The sequence below is a fragment of the Myodes glareolus genome, chromosome 21, assembly GCF_982192425.1.
Source record: "Myodes glareolus chromosome 21, mMyoGla1.1, whole genome shotgun sequence".
NCBI lineage: Eukaryota > Metazoa > Chordata > Mammalia > Rodentia > Cricetidae > Myodes > Myodes glareolus.
In genome coordinates, this window is record NC_142046.1 from 40,769,011 (window position 1) to 40,783,189 (window position 14,179).

Consider the following 14,179-nt stretch of genomic DNA (forward strand, 5'->3'; position numbering starts at 1 on the left):
ATTTATGGCTATGTTTGCTTGAGATTTTCTTCTTGAACACAGAAAAGGTGGAGAACAGAAGATTTAGAAGCCAGGTGTCCCTGACCAAATGAATCACAAAACCCAAGAAGTGACCGAGGTATCAGCACCCTTTAAAGTCCATCTAGTGATTCCAACACGTGGTTAGAGTTTAGTTCCATGTTATAGGTGCACACTACCTCGTGCCTTATTTTCACTCCCTACAATTGCTTTATATTTTTACACAAGGGCTGTGGTGTCTCAAGCTTTGCTATTTTCAAGACACAAAGAGAACACACACACAGGCACACGCAACAACAACAAAAACCCAATTAGAACTAATAAATGTGGTGAAGCCATAGTTTACAAACTCAGCCATTGAAGATTAACATTGTTTCTATATATTAACAAGAAATGCCCTGGAAATGAACTTAGTAAAACAATCCCAACTAAGCAGAGAACAGTATGTATGCTGAAAAGATCTGTATATGGAAAACCATAAAATATCGACGAAAGAAATTCAGGACAAGATAGAAGACATAAATAGATGAATGGAAGGTCACATTGGTAGACAGGGAGACGTGATCCTGGTGACAGGTCCATACTCCACAAAGTGGCCTACAGATTCTATATGATTCCAATCAAGATTCTAAAGCTCGTCTTCGCAGAAATAGAACAACCCTGAAATTTGTACGGAACCCGAAAAGATTCAAATGGCCAAAAAACCTCTTTGGTGGCTGACAGAATGGTCGCCTTAGAAGTGCTTTTTCGTGGCCCAGGAGACAAAAATCTCTGTCAATATCAGACTCCAGGAGGCTTTAAATCTCCCCCAGTGATTCCGACACGCAGTTAAAGAGAGGCTGGAGATGAATGAGTGTATTTCGCAGTGTTATGGTTTGGAGACGCGGTAGGAAATCCAAAGGAAGCTCTCGCGGTCATGAAATCAGCTTTGGCGGAATGAAATAAAGAGTAGAATTGAATTCGGAAGAGAAAGGGAGTGGCAGTGTTTCTCGAGCTCTCGTGTGCATACGAATTACTAGTGGCTATTAAGATGCAGGTTTGGAGTCAATGGTTCTGCGGTGGAAATATGGTTTGCCTTTCTAACCAGGTTCCTGAGCCAGACTGTGATGCCCGCGCCCTCACCTCTCCACCAAAGCTTCCACTCAGTACACTCTGCGTAGGGTGGGGGTCGGAGGGCCAGTTGCTCTTCCTAGCTACAGCAAGGAAGTACAGTCTGGCTTCTGATGCAGGAGCTTGATCTGCAGGGACAGTACACAACACCATGGAGTCCTTTTTTTTTTTTTTTTTTTTTTCCAAATGAGGTATGATTCACAAACTAATTAAGAACCTGTTACTTCTAACATTTTTAAGGAGGGGACAAAAAAAGCTAATAGTATTTTGTTCCACTTTCTGAACAGTTAAACTTAGGTTCACAAATCGGATTTGTAGCGTCTTAGAGATTAAAGAAAGATGCACTAGACAGTTTGTATCAAGGAATTTACAATCTTTCTGAGGAGGCAGAAAATTATCTGCATTTTGACAGCGTTAGCACAAAATAGATGTGGTAGGAACACAGCGAGGGGAAGATATTGATTAGGGATAAGGACTGCTTAGAAAACGCCCCTAGAAGATGTGGTCGAGCTGGCCTGAAGGAATGAGGAGGATTTTGATAAGTGAGTCATGAAAGGAAGCTGGGAAGAGCAGTTCATGAGCAAAGGCTTAGTGCGGGAGATCTCGCCATCGGCAGCACATTCATTGCCAAAATTAAACAACAACAACAAAAAAATACTTTCTGAGCATCCAATTAATTTCAGCTGGGTCACTAGTGTTTCCCCTTAGTGGATTTTCAAGCAGGGCTCCACAGAATTTCCAGATGATTCTTTGCAAGATGTCTTGCACGGGACAGATACTTTGTTACCACTGATAACTGAAGAAGTATATTATGATAAAGGCCCCCAAGGCTGTAAGGGGTGTGCTTCCTAAATCTAAGTTAGATTGAATTAATGTCCCACCTGCAGGGGCAGCTCACTACTGTGTATTACATCCATTAGCCAAATGAGAAAGGAAAGATGGGGGCTGGGTCAGGGGCTTTAGGTAGAAAGGAAGTCCTATATTCAGCACGGCTGGTGGGGTTCTCAAAGGCAAAGATACTCAACATGTTCTCATTGACCAGTGTCATAATGATGTGTATACACAGGGAAATATGGGGACAGGAGGGTAGAGGAGAGAGAGAGAGAGAGAGAGAGAGAGAGAGAGAGAGAGAGAGAGAGAGATCTAAATTCTAAATCTAGGTTTTTGAAAGAAGATCAATTGCCACCCAGGCAATTCTTCATGATTACTTGTAAGAAATTCTGGCAAATGAACGAGACCATGGGATTAATAAATTGTTTCCCTAAGTATACCCAGACACAAGCGCTCACACCAGGGAATGGAGGAAGTCAAGGAGTGTGCAGAAATGGAGATTCAGAGAGGTGTCCTCGTTGGAGCATGCGGTCCACTGTTTATGGGAGCATGCAGTGCTGCCTGTGCAGAGCGCAGCGGGGAAGGGCAGGGGCCTGGCAGCCATGCATGAGCAGGATGGGTGCTGGGTTCAGGCCTTGAGCAGGATGTTGGCTCCAGGACGTGAGGGTAAACGGGGAGCCACTGGACTATCCTGGGTAATGGAGCTATGGGTTTGTAGACATCCCCCCCCCCCCCCCCGCTATTCTTCCCTCGCCAGGGCAGGTCTGTCTTTCCACTGCGTACCCCTCTCCCACTCTTCTGTTGCCAGTGGAAGGATGCTACTGGACATTTCTACATTAAAGAGCCTTTCTTTAAAATAAAACAGAAAAACATCTTGCTTGTTTGTGCTTTCGTTTTTTGGAGACATGGTTTCACTATATAGCCCTGGCTGGCCTTGGGCTCACTATATATAAATCAGGCTGTCCTCAAATACACAGATAACAGTCTCCACTGCATTCTGAGTGCTGGGATTAAATGTTTGCATCACCTGCTTGGCTAGAGGGTTCATCTGATCTCACCTCCTTTTTCTACATTTTGTGTTTCTTATGATGATAGATTTTAAATTTTTGTTTTGTGTCTATTAAGATTAGCTCTTTTCTCCTGTTAACCCACCTTCTCCAAGTCCCTTAGCCATTTTTCCTCAGCTTTTGTCTTAAGCGTTTCTCTTCTTGTTTAGCCAACTTTTATTTCTCCAGACCTACACCTAGTCCTCCTCTCCTTGTTGCTGATGTACCTCAACTCACACTCCCCAAAAGCCTGTTCAATCTGTTCAACCATCCTCAAAGGTCTATTTCTCACCACTTCTAATGAAACAGGGATCATTTCCAAGTTCACCGACCACAACTAGCAACCTCTTTGTGGTGAGACACTAATACCTTCTGAACTCAAGTGGCTTTTTGCTCATCACAAAGCATGTTGATAGTTGAAGAGAATATCGACTCCATATAGCCATTAAGAGAATGGAGCCCAGAGCCAATAGTACATGCAGGGAGTCACTTCCCCGCATCACCTTGGAGCAAATTCAGTCCTATGACATTATCTCATGGGAGGTGGGGCTTAACCTAGTAGTGTACACTAAAGGAAAAAGAATTGGAGGTTCACATACAGCACTTGGGGCCACACTGCCTTTTCTGCTTGATCTCAGCAAAGCCTCACAATATTGCAAGTATAATGAGGAGGGTTATTCTATCACTGCACATAAGGCTTTTTTATAGGCTCTTTCTCTCTCTTTCTGTGTGTGTCTGTCTCCCTGTCTCTGTGTCTGTCTCTCTCTGTGTGTTTGTGTGTATGGTGCTGGGTTGAGGCATGAAGGTTAAGAACTTTGTCACTGTACATTCCAATATCTTATAATTATGAAATTTATGGCTCACAAACTTGCCAAGTGACAGTTTTCACCATCCCTACATCACAGATGAGAGAATGAGAGAACACAGCTAGCCTGCTTGGACATAAGTGCATATCCAGTTGATTTGGCACTAGAACAAAGGTGGTCTGAGAGCCAGGCCCCTAAATTCTGCAGCCTCATACTGAGAGGGACATAGTAAACTGAATAAAGACACCTGTAGATTTTCCAGTTACGTGGGAGTGCTCAGCTTCTAGAGCCTCCGGGTCTTCATTTGTAAGTTGGGTTATTAATATTATTCATCCCCAAGGTGGACTTTTCTGTCTCACCAGTCAGTTCCCAAGTTACGAAACCGAGACTTATTATTAACTATGAAAGCTCGGCCAATAGCTAAGGCTTGTTCCTAATTAGCTCTTATAACTTAAATTAGCTTATTTCTATTATCTACGTGTTGCCATGTGACTTGTGCCATTTCCTGTCCTTCGGCATGTCTTGCTCCCTCTCCATCTGGCTGGCCACTCTTCTTCCTTCTCCTTCTTCCCAATGTCCTGTGTGCCTGAAATTTTTGCCTCCCTGTTGGCCATTCAGCTTTTATTAAACCAATCAGACTGACAAATCTTCACAGTGTAAGGAAAGATTATTCCATAACACATCTAATGAATTGGTTATGATATTGAACTAACGTCTTTATTTCATCAGTATCCTGGCAAGGTATAGTTTGTATGCTTAGTTCTGAGTGTGGTACACAATAATTGTAAAACAAATATTATTCACTGTATATCAGATTTAACTGAGAGGTTTGTGTGTAATAGCTATGTTAGTGGTGACCACAGGTGTAGCCAGTTACCCTGTCTCGGGTGTGCTTTCTCTTCAAATGTCTTGACATCCTCTCCGTGTCTGTATGTTTTTTCCCTAGAAAAAGATCTGTATATGTTAAGAATCCATACCTGGATGCTATGGATGAAGACATCCTCTACCACTTGGATTTAGGAACCAAAACTCACAACCTTCCAGCAATGTTTGGGGATGTAAAGGTAAAAGTATTTTGAATGTCAGAAAAATGACTATTTCCTTTGCAATTTTTTCTTCATTATTTTTCCCCAAAGTAAACTTCACAGCCTTGCCTAGAGACATGTCAGAGGTCCCAACAGCACATGAAGCCACGCTAATTTAGAATGTGAGCATCATGAACAATCATTTTCTCTCCAACAAGACATAAAGGCTTCCAAACTAAATCCAATGCAAACATGATTACTTGGCCACTCTGTTCCCTAGAGATAAATATAATTTTATTGACAATGCTGTTGGGTATTCAGAATTCATTATGTCTTAACAGATTCAGTTCAAAACTTAACATCTATGTTTATTGCTGGACATCACTAACTCTCATCTTACTAAATCATAAAAGAATTCAAGACTAACAAAGCTCTATTATGGGGGTTGGAGAGATGGCTCAGTGGTTAAGAGCATTGCCTGCTCTTCCAAAGGTCCTGAGTTCAATTCCCAGCAACCACATGGTGGCTCACAACCATCTGTAATGAGGTCTGGTGCCCTCTTCTGGACTGCAGGCATACATGCAGAAAGAATATTGTATACATAATAAATAAATAAATATATATAGAAAAAGCTCTATTATTCTCTTCCCTAGAATGACCATTGTCTGTATTTTGTATCGTTAAGATTTTTACTACCTTGTAAGAAATATTCATGAGAAAATTGTTTATGGAATAGTAGTGAGAGAATTGTATTACTATGTTACTTATTTTATGTTATACATAAATTGTAAAAGCAATTCTTGCTCCTTATTTAAAATTAGGAAAACATAGAAAAGAACATTCTGCTTTTAAAAATATACCTTATAATTCTACTTTCTAGACTAGGACACCATCTGCCCACTTTCTTTTCTTCCATTTCATTTATTCATTCCTTTACATTTTTCTATTAGCATATTTTTATTTTACATGGCACTAGGTTACCTAAGGACACCTTTTTACAAACATATAATGTGCAACATGCTTTGAGCATATCTGCTTAGCATCTAGTTTTCAATGAAAAAATATCAAAATGTTTTCAGCGAGACTGAGAGCTTAGACTGGTGTAGTGGTGAAAGCCTGTATGCCCAGAATTTTGGAGGCTGAGGCAGGAGGATCAGAGGTTCATACTCAAGGTCATCTTTGGTTACCTAGCAGTTCAAGGCCAGCCTGGGATAAGTGAGACTCTATTTTTGTCATCCTATATACTTTTGTTTAATGTTATGTTATTGCTATTTTCCCCATATTATTTCATTTTGTTTGAAATCCATTGCTCATGGGGTCAAGAGACGTGTCCTGAGTTATATAAACTATTACTAACTTTTAGTAAATATTTCAATTAGAAACAGGACTGAAGTGGTTATTATTTCTTGTAAGGGTTTTTCACATGTAGGTATATTAGTTTAGGATGATTCACAGATATGATCAAAGGGAATGAACTCACAGAAGTCAGAGGAGGTTAAAGTTACTCCCGAGCGGGCAGCACTGATACTTAGACCATGTTCTTCTAAGCCCAGTTCCCTGGGATTTTATTCATTGTACCAGGTGGGTTCTGAGTTATGGGAAATCAGAATTCCCAAAATTTAAAAGGAGATGGATATGAAAAAGAGGATAAATAGGGTGAGCTTAGGTAGAAGAAGAAGGAAGCAAGTACATCTAGGTTGTCCATTTCCGGTGCTCAGTGCCTCCTCTCTCCATCTCTAAAGAAGCAGTTAGTGTGGCTGGGTCTCCAGGCATCAGCGCAGCCTGTGTCCCCACTCCGCTCCAGGATGCAGCTCCTTGCCTTGTACAACCTACCTCCTTCCTCTGCCTCATCTTTTCAATATAACCTCTGTCACATCTGCCGAGTCTAATATTGAGGCTTCAGGAATTTTTGATCAAGTCAACTTTGGTGCTCATTAACTATTTTGAACCCAAATTCAAATGTTAGGTGTGAGGGTCATGCCTCACTGTGATTTCCCCAAGACCTTTATATGAGAATGCCTGTTTGGAATAGAAGGATTGGCGTAATTAACAAATGAAGGCACACTGTATTTAATACATTAAGCTAGGAGATGTTCAGATAGATAGATAGATAGATAGATAGATAGATAGATAGATAGATAGATAGATAGATAGATCTCCTACCCAGACCCCTCTTCCTTTCTTCTACCTATGTGCCTGTACTCAAAATACATGGGATGTGTAGGTAGAAGGGTCAGGAGTTAAAGTCTGGCTTAGATTACATTAGAAACTAGGTATTATCTTCCCTATACAGAGGAGGACACTAGGGATCAATGTACAGGTGATGTTAAAACACACCTGTTATTTCCGCGAGTTTGAGGCCAGTCTGGTCTAGAGAGTGAGTTCCAGGACAGCCAGAGCTGTCACACAGAGAAACCCTGTTTCAGGGGAAAAGAAAACAACAACAACAACAAAAAAACCCAAGCAACAATAATAAAGCCCACTTGTTATATTTATCTATATATGGGAGGCACAATACAGCCAGTACGAGAACAAGCTGAGGTTAAACCCAGGTTTCCCTAATACACAGTTTCTGATTCTTCCTATATATACTTAAAAAAATGCATTTGTTACTCTCTCAGTTGTTGGTAAAACATGGGATCATTTGTTTTAGAGATGAGAATCACACATGTTATGTGCACAAACACATGAGTGTGTGTGGGCTCATCTCTGTTGGTCTCATGGCTGGAAACTGGAGATTCTTGTTCCCACTTTTCTACCTGGCTGGATTTCCATCAGCCCTTTTGCCACACTCTGTTTCTCAGAACCACTTAGCGACTCCCACACCAATACAGTCAGGTGGCTAACAGACATGCTCTATTTCAAACAGGTTGGTTTCTTTAAAGAGCAACCCCCAATCATAACCCCATTTGGATGGATAGGAGGCAAAAGTGTGTTTAGATGTAGGATCAGAACAGAATTATAATCAGAACAAAACCAGGATGTTGGGAGCAGATGATAAAATTGGCTGTCTTCTCACAGATTCTGTCCTCAGAAATGTACCTTCATCCAGCACTCTCTTGTCTCAGAGTGAGAACATTGTAGGTTTGATTTCTTGGCTTCCTTAAATCTCAGGTCAGCAATTCTGACTACAAAGCAAGGGCATAACCCGCCAAAAACTTAAAATCCAACCTTATTCCTCAAAAAAAAAAAGGTACTAATTATTATCAACACTAACTTCAAAGGGAGAGAAGATGGTAAGTATACCATTTAAATCTGAATGGAGGCACATTGAATCTGAAAGGACTAGGTATGGTGGTGCATGTTGTCAATCAAAACACATAGGAGATTCAGGCACGAGGGTCAGGAGTTCAAGCCTGGCCTTGCCTACATAGTGAGTCCAAAACCAACCAGTATTACATGGGGTCCTGTCTTAAACAAGCAAACAAATGGACAGGAGCAAATAAATCTCAATGATTTTGACAGTCACCCTTCTTCCTTCATATCTTCCCCATATTTTTGAAGGATTTTCCTACATGGTACTACATAGTCTCAGTGGCCTAATACAATGTAAGTTGATCTTTAATTCAGAACAAGCATAAAGCAGGTGCACCTGGTTGGTGGCTGATCAGGTCGAGTGGAGGTGCCAAGACCTGGGCCCTGGCTGTTGACCTCCATTCTGCAGATGATGGAAGTTATGTATATGTCCTCCTTGTGGGATGGGGGTAGGGTGCATCTGTGCACTAGACTGGAAATGGAGCACTTCAATTCTGCTCATATTCTAGTGGCTGGCACTCGGGCATATGGCCTCGCCCACCTGGGAAGTCAACATTAACTGTGAACCCAGGAAGAAAAGGGAAGAGTCTTGGCATGTAACTCATCAGTCCCTGCCACAGTCACCAGAGATGGAATCTCTTGAAAACTGTGGTAGAGGTGCCAGAAAGATGCTCTTCAGATTCAATAACTAAATACATATTTTATCAGGTCTTTACAGGTATCTTTTATAAAACCACTGTAGCACCCCATAATTCATCCAAAAATTTTTAATTTATCTTTAATTTTTAGATTACACTATAATTACATTTCTCCCTTTCTTTTCCTCTCCAAACTCTCCCATATACCCTTTCCACTCACCACCCTTTTTCAATTTCATGATCTCTTTTTTTATTAGTTGATATTGCAAGCACACACACATACATACACACATACATATATATATATATATATGCATGTATTCTTAAATATTATCTGGTCCAGTTCATATAATGTTGCTTGTATATATTTGGGGGGGCTGATTATTTGGCACTAGCAAACCATTTGGTACTCTTCCCCAGGGAAAACATTTCTCCTGCTCCCAGCTTTCCTCAGCTGCCTACCGTTCTCTGTGTCGGATTGAGGTCTTTCTCCACCCACGTTTGCATGCCCACTAGTGTCGTCCTTGCTCTCCTCACGTGTGGGTAGCCATGCAGGTGAGACTTCATGAGAGCAGTTTCTGGTGTTACTAGGGGGTACAGTCTCCCAACGAACTCCCTGGTCCTCTGGCTCTAGCAATTTTTACACCACCTATGCCTCAATGTTCCTGGAGCCTTAGGTGCAGGAATGCTTTGTAGCTGTATCCCCTGGGACTGGGCTCCACAACTCTGCGTTTTGACTGGCTGTGGTTCTCTGTAGTGTTCCCCATGTGATGCAAAAAGAAGTTTTCTTGATGAAGGGTAAAGACTACACTTACCTATGGCTATAAGGACAAATGTTTGTAGATAGTTGTTAGGGATTATGCTGGTTTAGCAAATTAGTGATTGTAGCGTCTCCTCCGGTGACCATGACTTTCCTAGCTCTGACTAGTTAGCTAGGTTTCCAGGACCTTCCCTCTTGTCTAGTGAGTCCTAAGTCCAATTAAAGAGCTTTTGGTGTGACACTACTTCACTCTTAAAGTTACCACGCCATCCTAGTCATTGATGTGCTTCCCAGGTATCATAGCTAGGTATGATTTCTTGTTGCCCCATTCCTTTACAAGTTTGTATGGCACCTTCTGGTCCCAGGAAAACTCATCTTCAGGTAAGGGTCATTCAGATCAGTCCCTGATCAGAAGGCTCTGGGCCGTGCTTCTGAAATGCATGATGTCTTCGGAATTTTAAGTAACAAGGAAAATCATTGCTTCATAATACTTCATAATATGTATTCAAAATGTTTATAGTCCTTCTTAGTACACAGAATACATAAGCTATATTTATGTTCTAAATTAATGCAACATGGAAAAATCATTTAAGTGCCTGGGAATGTTGGAAGGTGAGACTGTTCTGGAAATCACCAGGCAAAGTCTTGAACATACTTTTATAATGCTTCTTATTCCCGCCCAGTGTGTTTCTACCCACTTTGAGAAATCAAATCTTTTGGACAAAGATCATTTTGTTTGGAACATAAGTCACAGTCAGTGGCGCTGGAGACCAACGTTGGCCAGTGGTCTTCAGCGGGACGTCACTCCTCATTAAAGCAGCCAGACTGGCAATTTTGCTGCAGGTGATGCTTAGTGAGTCTGATTTAGGAGTTAACGTCAGGAACTAGATTGCTCCTGTCCACGCCTGTCATCTTTATGTCTCGAGAAATATGCAGATGCTCCTGTTGATTCCCGCAATAGCTACAGTTCAAAGCAGAGCCCAAACCGCAAACTATTCTAACATCTGTTTTGGTTTTATGGTCAATCTGAACCGTTGTAATTTAGATGTACTGGCCCCACACAGTGGAGTTATTTTCAAACTACTGTATTTTGTATATAAAAAGGGACCTCCTTGTACTTAGAATTTGACTTTCTCATAGTAAGAAGGTGCTTAACTGCTCATAGTAAGAAAGTGCTATAACTACTTATAGCAAGAAAGGGGCAAAGGCCACAAATAATCAATAGTAAGTAACTGGAGCTCACCTTAATCAATGGCCTACCTTGCTCTATTGTCCATAGCCTTGGTGACTGACTCCCATTGTTCATTACTTCCTTAAGGTCCTGCCAGAAAAAACTCCTAGGACACTCCAGAAAGGACATCAGTGAGGGTAGATGACAAGCAGAGTGCCCGGACAAAAGGAATTGTTATGTCTTGTGATGGAAATGCTTCCTGGTAATTACTGTTAAGTGGAGACAGGACACGTCATGCAAACAGACCACCAATACTTCTGTTGATCTTTTGCATGAGGGGTACCCACTCTACAACCTCAGGAATTCTTCAGACATCCCTGTGAAGGCCCTTGCTAGCCTTCCTTGGCTCCTCTGCCCAGTGCTACCCACATCAGCCAGGCCCCACTAAACATCTTTCTCCATTCCAGAAAGCTCGAGTCAGCTTCATTTTTCCTGAATCCTGCAGTAGAGTGATGTGAGCTCAGAGGGCAGGCCTGGGCAGTGTTGCCTGATCTTCAAAGGAGAAGTCCGCTTTTGTGATCACTGAGAAGGTGCCAGGATCTATGCACGCTCCTTTCCATACTCAAGCCCACTTCAACCTAATTAAGCCTGAGAGTTCTGACGATGATGGTCTGAGGACCCTATGGTTTCATGTGCCCCTGAGCAAGCTACTTAATCAGGGATAAACCACTTTTGCCTACTATGTTCAAATGGAGGCTTTCCAGCATTTCACGGCATTTGCTCTCTGGGCTTCACTCCATGCACCACACTGTGTATGCCGCCCCACATACACACCACATCTCTCACACCTACCTCATACACTGCACCATGCCTCAAACACACACCACATATACACACCTCATACGCCACACTACGTATACACACTGCATAGATCACATCACATATACATACCTCATACACCACACCACATATATACACCTCATACATCACACCACATATACACACCTCATATACCACACCACATATACACACCTCACACCACATATACACACCTCATATACCACACCACATATACACACCTCTCACACCACACACACCCCATCTCCTACGCTACATCACACCACACTAGCACCACACCCTGTGGCTCTTGTTGCCAAGTGGTTTTCTGCCCAACAGCGTCTGTGTGCTCTGCTTCCTCCTGACCTCCAAATCCTCTGCTTGACCTCTGTTTCTGACCCCTGCCTAGAGCTCACCTGGATGCCTTCTCATGCAGGCCCGCAACAGGCCGCTCTGCTCCCTCTCTCTGGCCCATTCTTCTGTCTTTGGGGTTGGTGCAGCCCTAACAAGTTGTGACATGAGCAATTACAATTTTCTTTTGGAATAGAGTGTTACACTGTGTTCCAGTCTGGTCAAATGCACTGTGCAGCCGAGGCTGTGCTCAAACTCACAACTCTCTAACCTTAGAACACTGGGTGTAGGCATGTATTACCATGGCTAACTGCCAGTGATCACTGTATCTTAATAGATATGACAACCTTTGACTGCAACATCTACCCCAAAGTCAGACAATACAAAAAAACAAATTAACGGCATAGATGAAATTCTGCAATCGACTTCTGACCTTAACAATAACAAGTCTGCTCCATGACGAGTTTTTCTCAGTAAAGAGTAGAAAGGCCTGAGATGAGTCCTGTCAAACCCGAAGTTATCACAGTACATTTAAAGTAAAAGTCTATGGTTAGGACAGATAATCAGAAAACACAGTAAAACTGGCATCTGTCCCTATACTTTCCCCTCGCTTACGGTCCACGTCCTCAGGACTTGACACTAAGCATCTGTCCTATGAGTGCCCATCACACTATGGTGATTATATCGATGACAATGCCGAGCTGATGCTACTATAAACAAAACCACCAGGAAATACGTCCTTGAACAATGCCAGCACTTACGATTTTCTTCACTAGGTCAGTACATAATTCATTGCACGCCGTTGCCTTCTTTCAGGCTAATGATATAAATGAGTCAAATGTTGAACGCAACCCAGGACATCTGCCCATGCTCAGAAGTAAATTCACTGTACAACAAAGTAAGAACACCAGAACTGAATGTTGACCCTTGCTCTTATCAGAGTGACCATGGCAGATTCTTTTCTCTTCTTCTCGACAGTTTGTCTGTGTCGGCGGGAGCCCCAACAGAATGAAAGCGTTTGCGCAGTTTATGCACAAGGAACTCCAGCTGGAGGGAGCTGGAGACGACATTGAAGACATCTGTGCGGGAACAGACAGATACTGCATGTTCAAGACCGGCCCTGTGCTCTCCATCAGTGTGAGTACGGGAAAGCCGCAGGCAGCCAACCTTTGTGGGCTGGAGCCCAAGCTGGGACCTTCCGAACACGGCTCTCCCCCAACTCTGCCTTGCCTTCACCGGTACAAGGAATGCAAGCGAAGAGGCTGACACAGTGAAAAAGGTTTTCAGGGCAGGGCAGAGCTGGCAGGGTTACCACTACCTTTACACTTACCTTACTACTTAACTGTTTGAGGCAAGGACAATGGTCTTCAAGACTCACACATCTTTCTATTCTTAGTTGATCAACATGCTTCCCTCTCCAGCCATTTTCCTTCCTCTGTCCTCTATCCAGCTTTAGGAACACTGAATTTTTCATAGAGGCCAATTCTCGATATTGTTAGAATTTACCATGACTAAGCTTGCTAAGAAGCAGCAAGTGCATTTCCACAGAGCTCGTGTGGCATGCTCTCCTCTCTCTAGAACCTGATAGCTGTTCTGGAAAGTTTGTCTAAAGATAAAATGAAAGCAGAATGAGTCTCTGAGAGTCCCCACCAGTGGAGAGCATTTAGAAGGGTGTCTGTGCACAGTCTCTCACCCCACCTGCCTCAGTCCTCCTCCGCACACAGCTGGATTCAGAAGCAAAACTCTGAGTCTGTCGTGCATTTGGATAGGGTAGTCCTCTCAAGGGGCATAAGCTGCAGACAGTGAGTAAGACCTGCATCGATGTGACAGTTCTGAAGACCTCAGCTGGAAATGCCCTCTATATTAGGGAACAGTCATGATTCATTGATCTCTCAAATTACTCAGATTACTCAGTGATGAAATGTAATGAGAGCTGAGAACATTGGGTAACAAAAGAAAACATAAAATACCACAGTGGTGGAGAAGTTAGTCTTCCCTTTAGGCCAAGAGTGCCTGAAACCTGTTTTGGCTTTTAATGGCAGAATCCATTCATTTATTAATTTGGTCATTCAATAAAAATAGTTACAGCCTATCTGCCTTAGAAGAAGCTAAATATCCTCTGATGCTGTCCTATGAACTTTTCAGTTACAATCCTTTGAACTATAGTTATTTGTCCCATCTTGTATGGCAAATGGAGAGAGAAAAACTAAAATTCATCCCAAAAATGAAACTACTCTAAATGATCAGAAGAGCTTCATCATAAGACAAAGCGAGAGATAACCTTGTGTTCTATCAGGGAACATGGCCCAGATGGTCAAGGCTAGCTACTTA

At 42.4% G+C, this 14,179-nt stretch overlaps 1 protein-coding gene across 1 annotated transcript in view; it reads left to right on the top strand.

Annotated features, from left to right (window-relative positions):
• Upp2 (uridine phosphorylase 2) overlaps window positions 1–14,179 on the top strand; it is a 37,286-nt gene that overhangs the window by 3,389 nt on the left and 19,718 nt on the right. Inside the window, exons 2-3 of the mRNA XM_087899974.1 lie at window positions 4,758–4,875; window positions 12,827–12,985. Coding sequence (XP_087756100.1) covers window positions 4,758–4,875; window positions 12,827–12,985 — 277 coding nt within the window. The remainder of the gene's footprint in view (window positions 1–4,757; window positions 4,876–12,826; window positions 12,986–14,179) is intronic.